This window comes from Populus alba, chromosome 9 (assembly GCF_005239225.2).
Source record: "Populus alba chromosome 9, ASM523922v2, whole genome shotgun sequence".
Taxonomy (NCBI): domain Eukaryota; kingdom Viridiplantae; phylum Streptophyta; class Magnoliopsida; order Malpighiales; family Salicaceae; genus Populus; species Populus alba.
The window spans coordinates 9,747,952-9,771,959 of record NC_133292.1 but is presented as its reverse complement, the minus strand read 5'-3'; the positions used below and the strand labels follow the sequence as shown (position 1 = coordinate 9,771,959).

Here is a 24,008-nt window from a genome sequence, read left to right as displayed (position 1 = left end):
CTATTTTATCTATATATTGACTCAAGTTAACTCGACCAGTTATCCAAGCCTTGATTAGTGACTCGAGTTTTGTCCTGAATTGAATCCTGTGTTAGGTTTTAAAACTATTATATTAATCATTTTTATATTTACATGTTTTAGTTGGAAAATTTTAAAATTGAGAGTTTTTTACAATAATATTTTAGAAAAAAAAAAAAACAAAAGAGTTAAGAATATTATTTTAAAAAGCATGTCTCATTTGTAACTCTTGTAAATATAAAAATTCATTTTAAAATTATTATAAAGTCAAATTTATTTTACATCTCTATTTATCTGTTTAATCAAATACTTTCCAATTTATATTGTCTTTATCCCAACTAAACACTACCTTTGAGAGATAGACTAAGGCTCTGTGTGTTTGCGCGGTTGCTTCTGCGTTTAAAGCAACCATAACAACTTAACTGTTTGGTAATGCTCCAACAATATATTTATACTTGTGGGGCCTACCATTAATTGTGGCACAACCACAAGTTTATAAGAAGTAGCATAAAGTTGTTTCTTGTGCTGGGAAAACTCATGTTCATGGTTTTCTTTCTTGAATAGTGGAGCATGTCTCTACTGTTTTAGTTGGACCGGTCCAATTCAAAGTTAAAAATACATTAAATTAGGTCCGATCTAACAAAATAAAAAATAATATTTTTTATTTTTAATTGTGATTTATTCAAAAAACTAATCAATGTAACTTGGACGTATTTGTAGATTGTACAATTCGAGGAGACTATTAAGCAGTCAAGGTTCAAATTAATTCTTAATTATCAATCTAATTATGTAGTTTTGACAATAAGTGGTTTATAATTGCCTGGAAAACTTGTTCAAACTTTCAACTTCCACTTAAAACTCGTCATGTAATGACTTACATAATTTATGGCAATCAAATCTCCATACCCGGCTCGAAAATAAACAAGACAGACAATAACTGCGAGACGGGTACAAGGCCTTCGCCCTGTTTTTTGTTTTTATTTTCCATGCAAAGAGACGAGAGTTTTCTTGAGTTGCCTGTTGTAGGCAAATGGGCGTTCCAAGGGAACCCCATGGCCTGCCTTCTCTATGTAATGCAATGGTGCCTTCCCAGCTAGTAATTTCCTGCAAGCATGGTTCAATTTTCAAAATATAATTAACTAATTAATGCAAGGATAAGATTTGCCTCTGGTTGGATTAGCGAAAATTAAGAATTTTGTCTTGTTACTTCTATCTAGTCGGATTTAATGCCAACTTAAGATTAATTAGATAATTAAATGGTGTCATCTACACTCACTCTTGCAAATTGCGAGCGACTTCCATGTTGAAAATTACGTCTTCCTCCCCCCATAAGAGATGTATCCTCCTCGCCGTATTCTGCATAAGTCAAGAATATTAAATGAACAGTGAGTGGTGAAGAAGAGTGGCCATGGAAGCTACATTTTTTAAAAACAAAACTTCATTAGGACGAGATGCCATGTTTTCAGGCCACCTTGGCAGAGCGAAGGTCAAGAGTTTCTACAATTGAATAAAGGCCAAAAAAAAAAAAAAAGTAGCTCTAGAAAATGCTTTTTAATATCCTATTTAGAGTCAGTGTTATGACAATGTAATTAATTTTTCAAATAATTTTTTGTATTGAAATGCATGTGAATAATATTTTTTTATTTTTAAAAAATTATTTTTGACATCAACACATCAAAACAATCTAAAAATATAAACTATATTAAATTTTAATAAAATAAAAATTTTAAATTTTTTAAAAAATACAATTTCAAGCATGTTTTGTGATATTTTTCAAAATAATTTTTCGTGTTGAAATGCATGCTAATGATATTTTTATTTTTTAAAAATTATTTTTAATATCAAGTATATCAAAACGATTCGAAAAGTACAAATTATTTTAAAACTTTTTAAAAAAAGTTTAAAAAATTTTTCAAAAAAATATAATTTTAACCCATGTTGTCAGTGCATTAAATGGATAGTTAATTGTGACCTGTGGTTAAGAAGTGGGGCTGAAGTCCTTGTCCTTTAGGATGAGTGCGTCCAGAAGCTCTACTCTTTCCTTCCTGTTGATATTATATGCGGTCTGGCGCATTGAAATATTAAAAAAATCAAAAAGTACAAAATTAATGAGCAAATTTAATTTCTGGAAATAAAAGAAAAATTGAGGCAAAAATAAAAAAAAAAAGAAAAAAAAAAGGGATTACTGTTGTAATCCACAGGAACAGTGATTCCCCACACCATTTAAATATTGTTAATATAATATATATATATTTTTTCCTTCTCCATGAGATACTTTTTTAAACTTACATTGCAATCACCACCGGACCCGCCACTAATCCAAAGGCCATTAGTGCCCGCAGCCTTTCCTCACCGTTATTATTTATCAGGTTCTCAAAAGGAAATAAAAATAAGCATACCATTATATATTACAATTTTATAACCTCCAATCAAAGGGACATAGACATTAAAAAGTGCCCTTGATTTCAGATATTATCGTTGTGTATCCATGGTATATAAGTTATTATTTAGGGTTTAAGTTTTTAAATTAAATTGATTTTTTAATATAATATTAGAACTTTAATTGATTAATTAATTATGAATTCAAAATTTCTATAGTTTTATTTATTTAATAAAAAATAAACATAAAATAACTTAAATTTATATAAATTTCAAACTTAAAATATCAGCCTCTAAAGACGACTAACAGCAACATAAAGCACCCATAGAAAGGATGTCGGGTAGTCGATTTATTTCACCGTCGCTCTGCTCATTTTCTGGATCTTTCTTCCTTCGACCTTCACTTATGTTTTATAGATAAAAAACTAGCACATAATATAAATATTTTAAGAAGGAGCATAAGATAGATTACCTCGAAAACATCTTTGTATAAAAAGTGAGGCATCCACAGAGATTTGTAGGTGGAAACGTCTACAATTTTTTTCACACCTTCGACTGTGTCAGGAACCAAATGTCTTACCCACGATGGGAAGCCAATTCTCTCGAGGCTGGCACGACTAATGGACTCTGTCAAGGCCATAACAGAGCAGCTCACAACGAAGGAATCGACCAAGTCAGGGAACATCTCAGCCATCTTGAACCCCACCATCCCTCCATAGCTCAATCCAACCAAGGTACACTTCTCTACACCGAGCTTCCTTAGACACTTAGCCATGCATTCTGCTTGAAAAGCTGGCGACCGCTCAGCTCTATCGGTGATTGAGCCTCCAAAGAAGAGGAAATCTGGCACGTAAACTGAGTACTCTTTAGCCAATGCTAGCACCTGAAATTGCCAACTTAGAATGCCGTTAAATCCAAAACCATGAAGAAACACCACAGCAGGTTTGCTCGGTTTGTTCTCGGCTTGTTTGAGGTTGTTGGTCTTCTTTGCTGTTTCACTTGGAGCCCATATGTGCACGACTGTTCCTGGCTCAATCTCCACTGACTGTGGTCGCACTCCGGCTAGCCCTAATATGGCACGCAAGAAGGACGTGTAAATGGCTATACTGTTCACCATCGTTCTCTGATCTTCCTAATTTGTCTAGGCTGCTGTGTGCACAGAAGGGATGGTGGAGGAATTTATAGAATGTTGGTTGATACTTTTCTTCGTGAGGGACCCTTGTGGTTTACGTACAAACTGCATTGCAGGTTTATTTATTATTGCCTTTCCGCCAAGGGAAAATGTTTAAGATGTTTTATAATATATATATTTAATTGCATATAATTTATATTATTTTAAAAATTTTTTAAAATTAAAATTTATACAATTTCATTATTGTTTTATGTTTAATTTTATCAAATAAAATAAAAATAATATAACTCAAACTTATAATTACTTAAACAGTAAAATTTTAATATCATCTCAAAAAAATCTTCAGCTTTCATTGGAATCCAATTTGAAAGGACATAGTATCGTCTCCGGTCTTATCATCTGGAAAACTTGTTCCCGAAACTGTTGTCGCGCAAAATAATTCACCAACCTAAAATTTGTCGACTTCGGAGCTTCCCTGCCAAAAAAACTTTTGCCTGTCTTATTAATGTTGCTCACATGCACATGATAATGATAGCTTGGTTTTTATCGAAGTGACACGACGAGCTTTTTGTTTTGGGAGATGAGTTGGGCCCCGAAACCTCTTGTGGGATGGGATGGGGGTGGACAAATCATGGGTTGGGTCTCTTACTACTTTTTGGGTTTATTTAAATTTGGGCTGATCACGTGATCTGGAATTTGAGCTCATTAAATTGTACACGGGCTTTTATCCCTTCAATACTTCCAAGACTCTGAGAGTTCCGGTGAGTGGAATCCTTTCTCTTGTTAAACTTCAACACTCTCGGACTCGGTGCATGTTGCCCGTGGTGGAATAAGCATCCTCTCTCAAGTTGCCTGAACACTTGCTGCATGATGAGGGCATGTGCTAGTGAAACTTACCGACAAGAATTGAATTCAGCTTCAGCCGGCGGCGGAACAGGAGGGTGGGGCCTGGGCCCCTGATTTTTTTATTTGTTTTATAGCCCAGCTTAAATATATGTGCTAGAAAATAAATTATTGATCAGAAAATAAAAAATAAATGACCCAGTTCTCTCTCTCTCTCTGCACGCCCACACTAAAAATCCTCTGCTCCTCTCTCTCTTCATAGTCTCTTCTTGCTTTTGTGTTATTTCATTGGCATCATATTTTGTTTTTGCACCTAGTGGATTGTCATCAATTTTTAATTTTGATTAATTTTTTGTAAATTTTTAAATATTATATTAGTATATTTAGCTTTTAATAAGTAACTATCAGTACATCATACTTTTTTTTATAGATATTAATAATATTGTTACAGCTCATCTTCATTAATAACAGTCACCTAACTTTTTATATATTTTATGATTTTTGTTTATTATACCAACAACTTTCTTTACCAGTGAAAGCTATCTTGTTTTAGAAGATAGGCTGTAAAATGCTGCGGGCAATATCCCAACACTATGTTATCGCATTCTCGCTCCTACCTAAATTAAGTTCCTATAAGTTGTTTGTTTGCCCCAGATAAACAAGTGTTGCAACAGAAATTCCGCTAACTGAATTGATTAACGCAAATATTCTTGGTATTAGAAGCACTATTTTCGGTTCTAAACCATACTTTAACATACACAATTGTAAGAAATTAGATTCTTGGATTAATCCTGTGAAAGAGAATAATAAATATCGAATGAGAGTTTACGGAGTTGTTAGAATTTGTTCTCTGTTATTTATTTATTTTCACCCTGAGATTTCATTTGGCTTGAGGAGGCTGGCCGGTATCATGAAAACAGAAAATTAGCACGTCGGAAAATTCACAACGCAGCTTGATTAGGCACAATTGCTTATGATCATACTGAAGACAAACTAATACAAACAACAATGGCCAAAACCTGAGAGGATGAGTTCCACTATTTTTCCTTCCCATCTTCGTACAATGAAGCAAGAATTTGCTTGAGTGTCCTATTGTAGGCCAAGGGGCACTCCAATTCCACCAAGTGACCTGCCCTCTCTATGCAGTGCTCCGTTGCTTTGCCTTCTAGTAGCCTGTGATCACAGTTTCAAGTACCGTAACGTTACTAATGATGAACAGCATAAAAGCTCATTAAATCTATTCATTTAATCGGTAATATTCGTATAATTTTTACTGAATCTAATTTACGATATGGTAATATCATTCCTGAATGAATACAATATCCAATAAGACGTACTCTTTCAAGTTGCGAACTTCTTCCTTGTCGAAAATTATGTCATCCCCTCCCCACAAGATATATATCCTCTGCACTTGGAATCATAAATAAAAAAAAAAAATTCCCGAACTAGTTAGAACTTCGAGGAAGAAGAATGGAATGGCTGCAATACAAGGCCTGTGTAAAACGATCAACTTCGACTCTCATTTGAACAAGTGAAAGTATACATGTGACAAAATAAAGAGCATCTGCCATGCTGTCGGTTACAGGTTAAATCCCATTAATGTGGACTAGCAAGTTGAGTAATAACAATCTTGATGTCGGTTCCTTTCTGACCTGTGTAAAACGAGGGACAGTGAAATCCTTGTCCTTCACAATTAACGCCTCTAAAAGTTCATGCCTTTCCTTCTTGTGGTTGAAATACAAGGCCTGCCACCAATGTCAAGAATTTATTACTGTCAAAAATCAATTACGAAAGTTTAAATATGACTTTTATTAATGATATGTAGAATTCTACTTCTCAACTAAAGATCCCCGTTTGATGGAGAACTACTATATTCATGAATTGTTCATCTCGATTATTAAGTCAAATCTAGAACTGCTTTGCCAATATATATATATGGTTGCTTGCTAAGATAGAAGGATTTGATAGGTAGCATTCATGTCTGGGTACTTGCATGCTAATTCTAAACAAGTAGGAAGGGTTCATTAGACAGGGAGATTTGGTGTCATGATATGTGTGCACACACAATGGATCGAGGAGAAAATTAAAATTAAAAATGGGATGCACAGTGTGATACTTTAGCTAACGAAGCTTACCTCCAAAATGTCTCTGTAGACAAAATCAGGTATCCATGGCAGCTTGTAGAAAGCAACGTCTAGCAGTTTCTTCACGCCCTCGACAGTTTCAGGAATCAAATAATGTGCCCACGATGAGAAGCCAATTCTTTGGAGGCCAGCACAAGTGATGGACTCAGTCAAGGCCATAACTGAACAAGTTATCACCATTGAATCAACCAAATTAGGGAACATCTCAGCCATCTTGAAACCAACTATCCCTCCATAGCTCAATCCAACCACGGTGCACTTCTCGACGCGAAGCTTCCTTAGACTCTTAGCCATGCATTCTGCTTGAAAAGCCGGTGACCGTTCCGTTTTATCGGTGATTGAATCTCCAAAGAAGAGGAGATCCGGAACATAAACTGCGTACTTCTTGGCCAAAGCTAGCACCTGAAATTGCCATGTCAAAATCCCATCACAACCAAAACCATGAAGAAACACCACTGCAGGTTTATTCGTGGTAGTGGTTTCACTCGGGACCCAGAAATGGATGACTGTCCCTGGCTCGATCTCTACTGCTCGGGGTCTGACCCCAGCTAGCTTCATTAAGCCTTGCAACAAGGGCTTGTACAATGACAAAGTGTTCACCATCTCTCCTTCTCTGGAAAGGTAGCCTCTTCCAAGCCTTGTATAGTAGTTGTCTGAATGATAACTATAGAAGTCGTGTGAGTTGTTTCTATTGAATGACGTGTTGTTGCTCCGTACTAGTAAATTGCTTTCATTCATAAATGACAATTTATGAATGTCAAGTTGTTTGCTAGGGAAAAAAATATTTTTTTAAAGTTATTTTTAAAAATTTTTGTATTTGTTTACAGTAAAAAAAACTAGTTAAAAAAAGTATTTTTTAGTTTAAAAACAATTTGGTTTAGTTTTTTAGAATTGTATTTTTTTTATTTTGGGCGGAAAATACTTTTTAAAAATTATAAAAAATTTAAAATATCATATTATTTGCTGATTGTAACAAATTTGGTTCTCAAACTTTTAATTGTTATATATTTTATTTTCATTTTTTTTTAATTTCACCTCTTAGAATTTGATTTAATTTGATTTTTATATTAACTTTGGTTCTTATTTTTATGATTTTTGTTTTTTGCTTTTCTCTTATTATTTTTTTAATTGAATTTTTTTTATCTATCAAATTTGGTCCTTATTATTTTTATTGTTACTTATTTTATTTGAAATAATTTATAAAATTATAATTATTTGTTATTTTAATTTCATCATCTTTTAATTTTTTATATATATTATATTTAATCTCCATTATTTTGATTGTTATTTGCTTTATTTAATATAATTTATGAAATTAGATTTATTTTTCTAATTTCATTCTTGTTCAACCTTTTAATTTGTAAGATTTGTTCCTCATTATTTTAATAAACTTGAAAACATATATATTAATAAGATATTTTTCAACTTATTTTCCTTGACATAACAAAACTTTAGAAAGTGTTTTCTAACTTATTTTTCATAACACTACCAAATATCAGAAAATAACTTACTTTTTAGAAAACTATTTTTTTAAAGAAAAAAAATATTTTTCAACAAATAAACAGGTCTGAATGAAACTTTCATTTCCAAGTTGATGCAATTTCATTGAATGATGTGTTGTTACTTTATAAAAATAAATTACGATGTTGCTTTTTTATTCTTGAATGAAACTTTCATTTCCATTTTATTTTGTGATAAGTCTTTTAAATATAAAAATAATTTGGGTATTTAATATATTAAAAGTTAGAAATTTTAATTAAAAAAATAGCATAAAAATTAAGCCAAATCAATATGGGTTAACTCGTTAAGTACTATTCTCAAGTCATGAGACCGATATAAACTTATAGAAATCAAATTGAAAAATACATCATGAAATTTAATCTCAATCAAATGCATTATTAAATGATGAAATTAAAAAAAAAAAACAATTAAGAAAAAACTAAGTAGCATGATTTAACCAGGATTAAACCACCAAAACCTGCAATCTTGATCATGAAACCAAAATATTCCCATAGAAAACAATCAAAACATGTATATGAAACTCAAATTAAAATCGATCTAATATTAAATGATAAAATTTTAAAAAAAATTCAATTAAAAAAACACAAAAAACAACTTAACTTAACCTATGTTAACCTGCTAAGCACAATTATCAGGTCTTGAGACCGGAGAAACCCAATAGAAAGTGAATAAAACAAATTATGAAGTCTAATCCTTCATTAATCAAATATTAAAGGATGAATTGAAAGAAAAAAAGTTAAATAAAAAAAAACCTTAGCTAGTTGGGTTAACTCGCTATTTATATTATAAGAGTGAAATAACCCAATAAAAAATAAATTTAATATTAAAGGATAAATATAAAAAAAAAAAAAAAAAAAAACAAAACAAAAAAAAAACTTAGCTAGCCAGGTTTACTTACTATTCATATAATGAAAATGAGATGACCAAAAAAAAAACAGTCTAAAATTTAAAAAAAAAAAACAAAAAAAATAAAGACAAGTGGTTTTTTCAAGGCCACACCATGTGGAGAAATTACTTTTAATTGCTAAAGCACTTTCCCTTAAAAAAAAAATAAAAAACAATATTTTTTTAAAACCATGCTAAAACACGCGGGGAAATTACTATTTATTGAAATGGTACTTTTTTTCATATGACATGTTTTAGTTTATTGTTAATAATTAATAATCTAACGTGGATTTGAAAAAAAATAGTAAGGAGATATTTGAGAGTATGTTAATAGAACTGCTTTGCCAATATATATATATGGTTGCTTGCTAAGATAGAAGGATTTGATAGGTAGCATACATGTCTGGGTACTTGCATGCTAATTCTAAACAAGTAGGAAGGGTTCATTAGACAGGGAGATTTGGTGTCATGATATGTGTACACACACCATGGATCGAGGAGAAAATTAAAATTAAAAATGGGATGCACAGTGTGATACTTTAGCTAACGAAGCTTACCTCCAAAATGTCTCTGTAGACAAAATCAGGTATCCATGGCAGCTTGTAGAAAGCAACGTCTAGCAGTTTCTTCACGCCCTCGACAGTTTCAGGAATCAAATAATGTGCCCACGATGAGAAGCCAATTCTTTGGAGGCCAGCACAAGTGATGGACTCAGTCAAGGCCACAACCGAACAAGTTATCACCATTGAATCAACCAAAATAGGGAACATCTCAGCCATCTTGAAACCAACAATCCCTCCTAGCTCAATCCAACCAAGGTGCACTTCTCGACGCGAAGCTTCCTTAGACCCTTAGCCATGCATTCTGCTTGAAAAGCCGGTGACCGTTCGGTTTTATCGGTGATTGAATCTCCAAAGAAGAGGAGATCCGGAACATAAACTGCGTACTTCTTGGCCAAAGCTAGCACCTGAAATTGCCATGTCAAAATCCCATCACAACCAAAACCATGAAGAAACACCACTGCAGGTTTATTCGTGGTAGTGGTTTCACTCGGGACCCAGAAATGAATGATTGTCCCCGGCTTGATCAGGGTCTGACTCATCTATAACGCTCATATTTAGAGAATTGTTTTAAGGACGAAAGGAAACCAAAGAAGGTGGTGTTATTGCGTAATAAAGATTAAGTCCATCACTTGGAGAATAATGTGATAAGAAGCCTAACACTTGTAAAACATTCTCTTTTAGTGGGGTATAGAGACCCTCAAGTGATAAAATTAATGATTTTTTAATAAGGGATCACAATAAATAAAAAAATGAGCTTTCAATTCCAAAAATAAAAATGTTTTTTCTTGGTTTTATATGATAAATGCTCTAAAAATTAAAGTATAAATACTTAAAGAATATAAATTATCAATCTAAGGCTTGAAGGATTGCTCGTGAATTTATTTTTTTTGTGTAATGGAGGGGTTAAAGAGTTATTTTGCCCTTATAAATACATTAATGAGGGATAAATATCTCTTACAAAAATATTAGTGATAGGCTTTTAGAAGATTTTTTATACATATAAAAGTGTAGAAAAAATAAAATTTAGAATGTATTTGGTCAATAATCATAGACCTGAGTCTATAAGAACTAGACTTCTTTTTTAGGCTCAATCCATGAGGGTTGGCATCTTCTTCTAACCTAAACTCATAGAAATTGAGTTTACATATATTGCCTAAAACCATGAGTTTTTAGGTTTTTAATAATTTTGTAGACCTGTTAAATTTAGTTCCAAAACATATAAAAGTCATCTTCCAGTACACTTTGAGAAGAACAGTACTCCGCAAAATTTCTAACTAGAAAAACGCAGAAACTTACACAGGGATTTGTTCCTTTCAGGAATTTTTTTTATTATTATTGTCTATATCTCATTCACAGTAAAAATTTCTCATCATCTACCCTTGTCATTTTCAATTCTTCTGAAATAGCATCACTGGTTAAAGAAATTGTAAAAGCTGACACATCAAGGTGCTATTGTGACCGATTAGTCTTCACATGGCCTGCTGCTAGTGACTCGTGAGCAAATCAAAAACCTGTTTCGTATTCCTTTCAAAAGTTTTGGATTTGATAGTAAACTTGCAAAGTGGGGCATCATCAAGATTGATTTAATTTGTTTTCAAGCATCACCCCTTGTTATAAGATGAATGTTCTGTTCCTATACATTGGTGTAAGTACCATCCTGGACTTGTTTCTTTCAAGAATTGCAATCAAGTGGTCGCAACTGTGATTAACTGAGGAATTTGTTAGTTTTTGAAGGAAAGCGTTCCAACTTTCCTGGTCAATCTAGAATAATAGGCTCACTGTCTCAAACACAGATTGAAGAAACCTGCCGAGCTTTCTGTATTTCCCACTTGGAAAGGATGTTAATTGTTTAACCAATATTAATCTCCAGTATTTTGGATATTAGACCACCTTGTACGTTAATAAAGGGAAGCCAAGATTCTGCAATGTATAGGAATACTTGTCAGGGAAAAGCTATCAATCAATCAAGCTAGGAAAGTTCACTAGTTATTGCGCATGACACATGCATTGATCCGTTTCACTCCAAGCTAGGAAGATGTCCAAGATAGTGAAATGTGTAAGAAAACAGCATTAAACACAAAGAAATGCTTCCATGAATCATCACTTTTCAGAAACAGCTAGGAAAGTTCGTAGTTGTAAGTGCTACCTAATTTGTAAAATTGTAGTTCAAGCTTCAAGCATAGTTCTGTGCTACAGATCTATGAATTAGACGCACCGAGGACTTTCATAGATCATTAACACTGTGGAATCCTGATAGATAACGAAAGAAAGGGAAAACTATATCAAAACTCATCGGTGCTGGGAAAACACATTGCGATTTCATCCAGTTCAGAGCCAAAAACCAAACAGCCTGGGAAAGTCTGGCAACACTACTTAACAAGGGGGGAAATGATAAATTCAAAAAGATAATTGAGGAGAATTAAAGTACACGTATTTGGAATTGAAATTTTCTTTTTTAAGGAAAATAGGGGGGCATGAAACAGCAAGCAAAAAAACTTAAGAAGCAACCGATACTAGGACGAAACTAAACAAGTTTTCTTATGGTTATGCTTGAGAAACTAGAAATGAGATCGTGGGAATGGAATTGTATGTATAAATCTTGTTGCAAGCTACAACTTCTTCTGAATATGGGTCTTGAATTCTAAGAAAAAAGGGGGATGAAAAAAAACTAGATAAACAAGTTCATCTAAAGTTAGGATTTTATATGCCTTTAAATCAAACCAAACACTACATAATGTTTTGACTGCATTCAGAACAAAATCCATCAAAGCATTGAAGTACAAGAACACTAGAAAAGACTCCATAATGTTATGGCTACATTCCTCACACATGACCTGACCCAATAAATTAACAAAAGGAAAAAAAAAAAAAAAAAAAACAGTAGAGTGATTCCCTTGTTTGTCTATCAAGGCAACTCCTCCAAATTAAGAATCTATAACCAAGTTGTTGGCAAGCTACATGACTATCTGCACTGGATACCTGTCAATGCAATCCTGCCATGGATTATTAGAAGATGGATTAACATGCCTCAGAGCCTCCCAAATTGCACTGTTGCACTTGAAACCACTGCCAAAAGCAATCTGCCAAATACGGTCCCCCCTCCGTACTCTTTCCTTTGCCTCGGTGTAAGCCAACTCGTACCAAATTGAGCTTGACGAAGTGTTACCAAACCGATGAAGAGTCATCCTGGAAGCTTCAACATGAATAGGCAAAAGCTGCAGATTCTTCTCAAGCTCATCAATCACGGCTCTACCCCCGGCGTGAATACAGAAATGATCGAACGCAAGCTTAAAATCAGGGATGTACGGCTTCACTTTTGCATTGAACAATTTCTTAGCAACTAAAGTTGAAAAGAACAGGAGTTGCTCACTGACGGGAAGAACCAAAGGACCCAAGGTTGTGATGTTAGTCTTAAGTGCACCACCAGCAATTGCCATGAGCTCTTTTGACAGAGAAACCCCTGTTTTCCCAGCACCATCCTGCTCCTGATAGACACACTTGAACGCCTTGTCATCAGCTCCTTTATGAGTTCTAACCACATGAACAAGCTTATACTTGGCTCTTCTCTTATCTTTAGCTTTATTTGACAACAAAACAGCAGATCCTCCGACTCTAAACAAGCAATTCGGTATCAACATTGACTTCTTGTTCCCAAAATACCAATTCTGTGTAATGTTCTCAGTACTCACAACAACAGCATAAGTATTCCTATGAACTTGCAACATATCTTTAGCAAGGTCAACAGCAATAACCCCAGCACTACACCCCATTCCCCCAAGATTAAAAGATCTAACATTCCCTCTCAATTTATACTTGTTAACAATCATTGCAGATAACGAGGGTGTAGGATTAAACAAACTACAATTCACAACAAGAATACCAATATCTTTAGGCTTGATATTAGTATTTGCAAATAAAACATCCAGTGCACCAAACATCACCTGCTGTGCCTCTTCTCTAGCTGCTGCCATTGATGGTCTTGGTGGAATATAATGCATAGCTTCAGGGACATAAGTTTCTTCACCAAGACCTGATCTTTCCAAAATCTTCCTTTGAAATTCCAACGAAGAATCATCAAAATCACCAGTCAGACTTGAATGCTCCATGAATTGCTCAAATTTGACTTGTAAGTTTGATGGAGGCTTGTAACAAGCATAATCAACAAGAAAAAGGGATCTGGACCTGGTCATAAAATAAACCGTGGCTCCAAAAACAAGAAAAGCAGAACAAATAATGACACTAACAAGATTATACTGAAGATGAAGCCAAAGTTGGTGAATGTCACTTGGGTTCAATTGAAAAGCTTGAAAAATAACAAAAGCCATTAAAGGGACCAAACAAAGAGTCAACAAATGAGTTATCAAATAATGATAACCGAGCTTGACATGCTTAAGATTCACACTATGCAAGAAATCTGGCAATCTTCTTGATTGTCGGATCTGGACTCCATTGGTAGTGGTGGATTCGGATTCCCGTTGGTTGTTCATATTGTCTTCTCTAAGTTTTCAATATAGGTTCTTTTGGGTTTCTTGAATGGTGAAAATAAGACTAAAAAACAGAGTAAGTGACTATTATGGTGTGTAAAGAAATGAATGTCCGTTTACAATACGGATCTGGAGAAGCAATAAAGAAAAAGAAATGAAGGTTGTTAGGTAATGATGTAAATACAAAACGGCCCAGACCCAGTAACAATTATTAAAGACCGCGTAGATTTTGACTTGATAATTGCTGATGATGATATATGAAATCTGTAATTTGATTTCCTGAATCTGTTTTTTTTTTTTCTTGTTCCCCCCAGACCCCCACTCTCTTATCTGTAATGATTTTGGTCAAATGGGAGAAAGAGAGGGGGGGCAGGTTCAAAGATGGTGCCTTTTTACAGAGTTGACTTTGGCAGATGATGTGAAAATGAAGAAACAAAAGGCATTCTTCTTTTTCTTTCGAGTTAGAAGTAGTCAAATTTAATTTCATATAAAAAAGTTATTGTTTATTATTATTAGTTAATTATTATTAATAAAAACTAAAAAAGGTTTTTTTTATTTTGCATTACCTCAAATAATATTATTCTCTGCAATAGTTTATTCTGTATTTTTATATTTTTTTAATTTTATTTTTTAGCATTTGATGTATTAGAAATTATGTTTTATTATGTATTATATATGATTTATTTTCCATGAAATCATTTTAATCTTATGACCCGTGTTATAAATTTGATGAGTTAGCTCGGTTGAATTAAGTTTTTTTTCTTGAATTGTTTTTTATTATTATTATTTTATCATTTAATACTAGGTGGATTAAAAATCAAGCTTCATGACTTGTTTCGGTTTAAGTTCTATAAAGTTATATTAGTCTCATAACGCAGGTTTTGCAAGTTAATCCAAGTAGACTCATATTGTTTTATTTTATCCTTTTTTTATATATATATTTTTTAATTTCACCAGTAAACTATAGTTTGATTAGGAATTGAGCTATATAATTTGTTTTTTATAGAGTTATCTCGGTCTAATGGATTGGTGTTGTGAGGTTGGTAGGTTAACTAGATAACTCAAGTTATTTTTTTAATTTATTTTCTATGAGGTTATCACGGTCTCATGATCTTTGTTGTTAATTTAGCGAGTTAACCCCAATTGACTCAAATTATTTATTTGTATCATTTTTATAATTATTTTTTTTAATTTTATTATTCAATATTAAGTTGATTAAGAATTATACTTCATATTTATTTCAATTTACTTTTTATAAGATTATTTTGATCTTATGAAATAGATTGTGATTTTGATAAATTAATCTTTTATCTTATTTTTTATCCTTAAATATAGGGTTGATTGGAGATTAAACTTTATAGTTTATTTTGATTTGTTTTATATTAAGTTATCGTGGTCTTATAATCCGGGTTACAGATTTACTTTGTTAATCCGGTTTGATTTAATATATTTATGTTTCAATATTTTTTGTTCTTAAAAAATATATCTTGAAATTTTTAAGTCAAACTATATTTTTATTAGTTGTCTAGATTACACTTAGACATGTCAAGTGAATCGAGTTACATCGGGTCAAACATCACATAGTTTAATCTTTCTACTAAAACATAGATAAAATATTTTGTTTTGCAATGACTAGTTATTATTTTTTTCTACATTCAAAATATGATTCAATCTGTTGCATGGGTGAATAATATAATTATACTCGATATAAATAATGAATTGTAAATAAACTGACATTGATACCCTTTATCTTCAAGAAATTTAGTTCAAATCCTTTTTCTTTAATCAAAAGCTACATATATTATTACAAATATTATTCAATGTAATAATTTTATAAATCACCCATATACAAGTATATCACTTATACATTGTTACATATATATTAAATAGTACCACACATATAGACAACCAAACAATTAGCATATAAGAAATCCCAAAAACGAGGATTTGCTGCCTTCATTGTAAGAAATTATTGAACTGTTCTGTTACAATTTTAGGGCATGGAAAATGGAGACTCAGTCAAACCATGAAAGGTCAAACTATAGCACCGTTGTTTTCCATATTTTTCTATAAATGAAATCCACGTGTTATGATTTCCATTCACGATCACGCCTCCCCGTTATTGAGATTTATTAAAACGTTTACAGTTATCCAAAAATGACCGGAGTAATCGTTATATAAAATAAAGATATTGAACTGGTTCGTTGAAAATCGCTTGTAGTTTCAAACAAAAAAAAATATTAAAAAGCATATATTAGCACAGTACCAAACATTGTCTTGATGGAAATACCAGAGGCAAAGAAACTGCCAAATGGGGAAGGTCTGCACAGACCAATCAGGAGACATCAAGACACTGAATGGACAGGCTGAGGAGTGGATGACGAGCTGGCTTTGACACCGCTGACAGAGTGGAAAGGAATCTGTAAACTCCGCTATGTGCCTATTCGCACCCGCAAATCTGCCGTTCACCGTTTGGGAACCGCCATCCCAGAAAAAAAAATTTATTAAAAAATATTTTTTTTATGTATTTTAAATTATTTTAATAGATTGATATCAAAAATAATTTTTTAAAAATAAAAAAATATTATTTTAATATATTTAAATATTTTAAAAAATAATTATAATCACACTTCCAATAAAGTATTTCTCGGTCCATAAAGAATATATTTCTTCATCACTACCGAAAAGTTGGAGTTTATCTTTTCAATTTCTTTATGTTTGCCTTTATCAAGAAAACTTTGAAGTTCTTGAAGCTGATATTTTATTCACCCGATGCCAAGCTTTTCTTGCATCTGGTGATTTTGAGCTCGCTCCATCTGTTGGTATCCAGGGCCATCGCCGATTTGTAGACCGATGGGAGATCTCATTTCGGAAGAAAGCTTTTGAACCCAAAACAATTCCTATTATAAACAGGGATGACAATCGGCGGGTTGTTTTTATTTTTCTCTATTGGATTTCCGGCGGGTTCGAGTTTCTTCATTGATTGAAAAAATAAAATATTTCTTATGATATTTAGTAGTTAAAATACAACACCAGAGTATTATAGTATGGTTTGGTCTGGATTCCCTGCGAGACAAGGAACAAGCTCCAGTTCTTGTCTCCTTTTACGTGTCGAGGGGAAATTCTTCACATACACGGGTACATGTAACTTTGTTATTCTTGACCATGAAACAATCGATCATTCATGCAAATTCCGGTATATATAAGCATAATTTCATTCAGGAAAATCATATGATACACCATTAAACTACTGAGATATTATCATTTTTTCACTTAAATCATTCTTTATATCAGATTTATTATCAAAATACTTCCACCTCTTAATCAAATATTTATGTTAGGATATCTAATAGTAAATTTTAAGTTTTTTTTATATATAAAGTTATGTATCTTTTATTAAAAAAACACAATCTAGATGGAAATATGAAAAAGAAGCATTAAAAATGGATGAAAATCTTTAATTTAAACTTTCTAAAAGTTTATTTTTGTAATTTCAAGTGTCAAGAGGGGGCATTTTAATACTTTCACATTGAATCTTTAATTTTTTATAGGGAAAAGTTGTTGACAGGTGCTCGTGACGCAACGAGCAGGTGGCGCGCACGCCTTTTAGACAATACATGCGACATTACCCGGTGGCCTAACTTGACCTCCCTAGCTCCATGTTTTTGAAAACTTTGTCGTGTCTTTTTTTTCTTGGTGTGGCGCGTGACAATGGATAATAGGTAGTTTATTGTTTGTAGTCATTTTTTTTCCTTGTTTTCTCTCTCTCACAAAAAAATATACATGATTGTTCTCTTTGTTTTTAGTATTTCAATCACAGTTCTTAGTTTTTTTATTTTTGATTTTTGTTTTTATTATTTTTGTAAAAGTTTTGTCTGTTTTCAATTTAGTAATTCAACTCTATTTTTTGTTAAAGTTTTTTCAATTTCATCCCTTGGTTAAAGTTTGTGTTGTTTTATTGTTTTTTAATTTGACCCTCATTCTCTTGATTTGTATTTTTTTTTTGTCAAAGTTATTTTTCATTTCAATTTAACCCTTCAATTGAAAATTTTAGTTTGCTCTCTAATTTATTTTTTATTTTGATTTTCATTGTTATTCTTTTAATTATATTTTTTAGATCCTTTTATATAGTTGATTATTTTTTTCTCAGTTTCATCATTCGACATTTGATTTGTTAGGGAATAGATTTTATATTTTTTTTCCATCTGCTATGCTTTCAATTTAATAACCCGAGTCATGAGTTTGAAAAGTTAACATCATTTAATATCCTTTTCTTTTACAATCTTATCGTTATGCGTTGGTTTTTTTTTTTTTATAAAAAAAATGATTTTGTAACTATCTTCAATTTCTTTTTTATAAGTTGATTCTAGTTTCATAATCCAAATTATAGGTTTATGTAAGCTCTTTTTGAATAAAAACTATTTTTTAATTGTTTTGTTTATATTTGATTCTTGAAGACATTATTCTAATTAATCTATATTTTTTCTTCTTTTTTCACAAATGAAATTTCTTTTCAAAATTAAAAAATATTAAATTTAAATAATATTTTGATATGCTTAACTTTGTGTAATATATTTTTTAGAGTGTGAGTTTATTCAATTAGTTTCATTTGTGTTTATATTTTTATTGATTTAAATAAACAGGTCCAATAAACAAAATCAAATAAATGTATAATTTTTTATGGTTAAATATCTTGATTTACACTTATTTCTTATTTTTTCTAATGTTTTAGTTATTTTTAATGATTTTTTTTATTTATTTACATGAATGACTATTAATTTATTTAATTAGATCCCTGCATAGACATTTTAGTTTATATTTTGAATTTTTTATGTAAAAAAAAAATTAAATTAACATATATAGCTGATATTTTTACCAAAAAAAAAATTATAACCCGCGACAAAGTGTTAAATATCTAGTGTATTATATCAAATGTGGTCGTTTTTATCTCTGAACTAATATAAGACCTTTTTAATGGGGAGAGTCAGCCCAAACAAATATCTGGAAGGGCGCAAGCCCAGTCAATCCTTCACCTTTTTGTACGATAATGTTTGAGCTGGGCTGATCAGGGGCCTGAATTATACAGGGCCTTGAACTGCCTGTCACACGTCGTTACAGTTATCTTTATCCGTTGGTGTTGGTTTTTTAAAATTATTTTATTTAAAATATATTAAAATAATATTTTTATTGTTTTTAACATCGGTAAATTAAAAGGATTTAAAAATATAAAAAAATTTAATTTAAAACAAAAAAAATTAATTTTTTTCAATTTTTGTTTCTTAAAGATTCTAAACAGCCAACAACTAATATAATGATTTTTTTCTTTATTTATCTAAAACCTGGGAAGCTAGGAGATAATATCTGTATATGATGCTATAAGTTTTGATTTGTCAGATAAAAAAGGCACTCGATTGTGAAATCTATTGTTTTTATTATTATTTTTATTTGTTTTTTTATTTTAAAAATATTTTTAAAAAAATTAAATTTTTTTTTTTACTTTATATTAATATTTTTTTAATATTAGATATTTTGATGTGCTGATGTCAAAAATATTTTTTAAAAAATAAAAATATATTATCCTGATATATTTCTAAATAAAAAAACACTTTGAAAACCACATCAACCACACTTATAAATTACAATATTTCTATTATGAAAAGGTTTTATTATTATTATTCTGAAAGGTTTTAAGGTAGCAGAGAGAGAAAGAGCAGAGATTGAGTGCGTGCTTGAAGTAAAAGGAAGTCTTAAAACAAAAAAAAAAAAACATTACAGTAAAAAAAATCTTAAATTAGCACACTAGCACAGTTGAATAAATAATTTCTAAATTAATATAGTAATTGATACACATATGCACAACCAACAAATTTTAATTCAAGTTTTTTCTCTCTTAAATAATCACTTATGTAACAGTCAACATGTTTTTTTTATAAAAAAATCAATGGCATGAAATAAATCAAAATAATCTAATAGCTAGAAAGAAAAGATGACAACATATACCAAAAAAATAAAGAGAAAGAGAGAGAAATAATAATATGGAGAGGTCGAAAACAAACTAAAACTCTGATGATGAAATTTATAATTTAAATTATAAAAAACCAACTTTAAATACAATAATAAATCACAAGCAATCTAAAATTAGCGTCACTTAATATCTTTGACAACAAGTAACTCACTCATTGACCGTTCAGACCTGACTTCGAGCCTATTTAAAGTTGTATTTGCACCGAAGTTTCCTATCTAATTTTATAGTTATTAGATCCACATTTAAATTGCCATGCTCTCAATACTCTGAGCCTTGGTGTATTTTTATATGTTTCTTTCTCCTTGATTCCATTAATCATAATCAGAGTCAAGTTTGAACGCAAACATTAAGAATTACTCTAATTTTTTTTTTTGAAAGGTTCTATTATTCATCTTCTGATGTATTATTGAGGATGAACTATACAAAATTTTATGTTTTTTTAATTTGATTCACAAATTTATTTTTAATGATTTAGTCCTAATTGAAGGCCAATTAATTTTGATTTCTTATAAAAAAAGGTGAGATTAAAAGAAAAGAGACCGAAATAAAAAAGATATCAAACATTAATGACATGCTATAAATTTTATAAAAAATACACTTCAATCCTTAAACTTTAAAAATGTCGCAAATCTTTGGCTCTCAACATTCTTACGGGCTTCACTTTTCAAGTACCAGGTAGAGGTACTGTAACGGGACTCTGCAATAAATGGAACTTCTTTCCGGCAATACGACGCCTGGCCTGGCTCCATTTTTTCTGTATCGGGGCTGGTTCTCTCTGTTCGTCAGTTTCCCATCAACAAGCAAACATCTTCAGATGGTTTTCTACTGGGCATGAAGCGAGGAACTGAACATAAACTCCATGAACTTCATGATTTTTTATCTTGTCAAAATTGATCCAAAACCATGTATTATCGCCCCAATAAGTTATTGGCACTATCAAGCTAAAAATAAGTTATTGGCACTATCAAGCCCCAATAAGTCGGGCTGGGACCTCCCGCTCAACCTAACATCAAACCTTGATATTACTCATTCTTGTCGAAAGATGGCAAACAGTCCGACCATTAACCTTCTAAAGTCTTAGCTTAGGCCTAAAAATATGGCAAATCAACTTCGAGACTTGGCTTAGAAGCATTTCTTGAAGCAGTAAAATTGAATCCACAACTTATTTGGCATTATATGAGTAAAAACAGCAAGTGCTGCATATATTGAGCACATAGTTGCCTTATTTTTATCGAGCCTGGCTGTACAGGACTGCTTTTTGCAAGATTAAATTAATTGTTAATTAATCATGTTCTCAGTGCTTAATACAAATGGTACTGTATAACTAGAAATTAAGATCCACAGTTTAATGAGCCAATACGGTGATTACCTTAAAATAATTTGTCGCTAATAAGGGTACACATCGATCCTCACAGCAATTTATGATCATTTCTTCTTGTTCTTCATTTGATTAACTTTCTTAGCAAGCATTGGATTCCTAGTCTAGCAAGCTAATTCTAGAATTTTATTTATTTTTATGTTTTAAAAATATTTTTTGAAAAAAAATTAAAATTAAAATTATTTTTTATTTTAAATTAATATTTTTTTAATATTTTTAAATCAAATATTACAACTACACGTTTTTAGATACATGCCATAACACATTATGATGATTTTTCTATATTTCGACAAGGCAGTATCCAATATCAATCTAGATCAATTCTGCAATATACCAAGTACAATACCACGCTTCAACTGAAAATCATGAATATACAGTGGTAGTCTTGCCAAAACATTTTTATATTTATATTACACAAAATTAGCATTTTATTATTATTATTGGTCTCTTCAACTTCTAATGGCCTTTGAAGAGAATGATGTATTCTTATTGTATTTTAGAGTACGCAGATGTTACAATTTATACTGATGGTTTAATACTAAGATCCTATATTATTGTCTATGATCAAGCCTAATTATCTATGAATAAAAAAACAAATAATTAAAGATTTAATTATAATATTTGACTAAACTCGATTTTTTATTCTGTGATTGATTTTCTATGCCGTGATTGATTTCCTTCAACACCCTTGTCATGTCTCTCCGTTATCTATTAAAAAAACTAATTTTTTAATTGCTAAGGGCTAGGAAATATCAAAACATGAAAGGATGCAAAGCATTTTTTAAAGCAAGTAAATTTAATTTACCGCCTCTTCATTGGCTACCCTCTTCTCTATGTGCTCCAGGCCTCTTAACACGAGAAGTCCATAGCTCTCATTCTCGTATTATCTTTATTTTATTGGTTGGTTTTGTATTGAGTCCTCCAATTATGCAAGAATTAGAGTTAGGGCCATTATATCCTATATTCAGTTAATTTAGATCTCAATCTTTCGTCCATATAGTTAACTCCATGTTGCATTATAGTACAAGAAAAGTAAATGCAAGCACTGATCATGAAGAAACACTCACAGTAATAACACAAAATAAATATATTTCATTGCCTGGAAACTTAGGAACATCGGAAAGGGATTAGAATCATAAAAAGATTCAAGATGCCTTCCTTGATACATCAATTATGTGCTTATATTAGCAGCACGACATCAATAACATAAAATAGATGAGAACTAGAATAATATATAAAAGAAAGGGAAAAAGAATACAATAGTAGAATCACTGATTTTGATCCTTCAATCAAAACCAGTCTTTCAAGTTAAGTAATATATGACAGATAGAGCTAGCTCGTGAGTGAGGCCCTGGTAGGAAAAGGAGCAGCATAAAGCGGTGAATCTTTATTGCTGCTGATCATACATCAAGTGCACAGAGCTAGCTCACTACTGGAGCTTCATATTTTTCATCCTGCATGTCGGGGGGCAAAAAGATCAACATATTTGTCATCAGTTATTATTATTGTTATTATTATTCATTTATTTATTCTTTTGCTTTTTTATTTTTGGTTCAGAAATTATGTTTTGCTGTGGCTGCAACTCCTGAAAGAGAAATGCCACTAAACTGCAACTTCTTAAGTTTGAAAGCTATATATTTGCTTGTTAAATTCATAATTTGGTTGTCAAGATCACTATTCATTGAAGCCACGTGAAAAGCACTTGTGGGGTCAAAAAAAAAAGGGAAATTAAAAAAATAATCTGCAATAATTTTCCACAACACGTAACTTATTATTTACTAAACTCTCTGCATGTAATTTGGGCCATTTAAAGACAGTCTTCATGAGGGCATAATCTTGTTGATGGGAGCTTGGATTTTAGTTTGGATTGTAGATGCACAGTTTTTGCCATTTGAGAGTCAATATGTGGCTCTCAAGAAATAAATAAACTAAACGATATTCCCGTCTGTAAAGCACGCCACAGAAAAAGAGTTGGTAAAATCCATGTAAAGTTACAGAGTTAGACAGTAGCAGCGACTCCATGACACCCCACTTGATTAGTTCAGCTACCTTTAATTGTGGCATGATATGGTTAGCTATAAAGTCAAGTCTTGTAAGTGACCATGTAGTCAGGTAGCTAAATATGCATGTGTGTGACTGTGATTTTATCTTGGTTTTTATTTAGGTGAAGGAGGGAGACTTGTAACTGCTATACCTCTTGCGTGGCCATTTGCCCCTGTAGTCCTGTAATTAGGGAAGGGAACATGACCCGACTCGATATGCTTCACATCCTCCACAAGCCGTTCATAGTGCCTTTTCACTTCTTCTGCGGTTTTTCCACCGACCGCCCTGGCTACATTGTACCAGCGGTCGGGCGTGTCCCTGTCGTACACAGCCAAAGCCCTTTCAAAGGCTTTGTTCTGCTGAACAGTCCACGAGCCCGAACCGCGAGAGGACATTGAGCTTGATGCCATCTGTTTGAATGGTGTTTTGCTGTGAGAAATTCGCTAGACAGGTAAATAAAGAGAGAAAGAGACTGTGGAAGGTTGGTGTGTGGTTATGGAGAGGCTTGCTGCGAGGGCAGAGGATGATTGATGAGAAGGGTGGTGAAGGTAAAGATAAGAGATTTCAAGTCAAGGAGAAGATATGTGCAATAG

General features: G+C 31.9%; 5 protein-coding genes across 5 annotated transcripts; all 5 read right to left on the bottom strand.

Annotated features, from left to right (window-relative positions):
* Positions 1–815: 815 nt before the first annotated feature.
* LOC118058897 (uncharacterized) lies at positions 816–3,628 on the bottom strand. The gene is made up of 4 exons (XM_035071681.2): positions 2,870–3,628; positions 1,991–2,083; positions 1,295–1,374; positions 816–1,122 (listed from the first exon to the last, which is right to left on the bottom strand). The coding sequence occupies exons 1-2, from the start codon at positions 3,512–3,514 to the stop codon at positions 1,997–1,999; spliced, it is 732 nt and encodes a 243-aa protein (XP_034927572.1). The 5' UTR covers positions 3,515–3,628; the 3' UTR covers positions 816–1,122; positions 1,295–1,374; positions 1,991–1,996.
* A 1,701-nt stretch (positions 3,629–5,329) lies between these two features.
* On the bottom strand, positions 5,330–7,159 carry LOC118058896 (uncharacterized). Its single transcript, XM_035071680.2, has 4 exons — positions 6,508–7,159; positions 6,025–6,117; positions 5,710–5,777; positions 5,330–5,545 (listed from the first exon to the last, which is right to left on the bottom strand). Exons 1-4 carry the CDS (start codon positions 7,117–7,119, stop codon positions 5,410–5,412), a joined length of 909 nt encoding a protein of 302 aa, XP_034927571.1. The 5' UTR covers positions 7,120–7,159; the 3' UTR covers positions 5,330–5,409.
* A 2,234-nt stretch (positions 7,160–9,393) lies between these two features.
* On the bottom strand, positions 9,394–10,024 carry LOC118059024 (uncharacterized). Its single transcript, XM_073411454.1, is given in 2 exon segments — positions 9,394–9,724; positions 9,727–10,024. Coding segments are annotated over 2 exon segments (561 nt in total). The 3' UTR covers positions 9,394–9,461.
* Positions 10,025–12,166: 2,142 nt separating this feature from the next.
* On the bottom strand, positions 12,167–14,334 carry LOC118058895 (3-ketoacyl-CoA synthase 4). Its single transcript, XM_035071679.2, has one exon. It carries the CDS (start codon positions 13,970–13,972, stop codon positions 12,440–12,442), a length of 1,533 nt encoding a protein of 510 aa, XP_034927570.1. The 5' UTR covers positions 13,973–14,334; the 3' UTR covers positions 12,167–12,439.
* Positions 14,335–22,444: 8,110 nt separating this feature from the next.
* LOC118058894 (protein RADIALIS-like 2) lies at positions 22,445–24,008 on the bottom strand. Its single transcript, XM_035071678.2, has 2 exons — positions 23,567–24,008; positions 22,445–22,826 (listed from the first exon to the last, which is right to left on the bottom strand). The coding sequence occupies exons 1-2, from the start codon at positions 23,823–23,825 to the stop codon at positions 22,822–22,824; spliced, it is 264 nt and encodes an 87-aa protein (XP_034927569.1). The 5' UTR covers positions 23,826–24,008; the 3' UTR covers positions 22,445–22,821.

What these genes read in the sequence shown, in the direction of transcription:
- LOC118058897 (XM_035071681.2), bottom strand. Translation starts at nt 3,514, where the DNA reads ATGGTGAACAGTATAGCCATTTACACGTCCTTCTTGCGTGCCATATTA. An exon ending in TATACAAAGATGTTTTCGAG is followed by an intron (nt 2,084 to 2,869) that starts GTAATCTATCTT and finishes TCAATGCGCCAG; the next exon opens with ACCGCATATAATATCAACAG.
- LOC118058896 (XM_035071680.2), bottom strand. Translation starts at nt 7,119, where the DNA reads ATGGTGAACACTTTGTCATTGTACAAGCCCTTGTTGCAAGGCTTAATG. An exon ending in TCTACAGAGACATTTTGGAG is followed by an intron (nt 6,118 to 6,507) that starts GTAAGCTTCGTT and finishes CATTGGTGGCAG; the next exon opens with GCCTTGTATTTCAACCACAA. An exon ending in CTGTCCCTCGTTTTACACAG is followed by an intron (nt 5,778 to 6,024) that starts GTCAGAAAGGAA and finishes TTCCAAGTGCAG; the next exon opens with AGGATATATATCTTGTGGGG.
- LOC118058895 (XM_035071679.2), bottom strand. Translation starts at nt 13,972, where the DNA reads ATGAACAACCAACGGGAATCCGAATCCACCACTACCAATGGAGTCCAG.
- LOC118058894 (XM_035071678.2), bottom strand. Translation starts at nt 23,825, where the DNA reads ATGGCATCAAGCTCAATGTCCTCTCGCGGTTCGGGCTCGTGGACTGTT.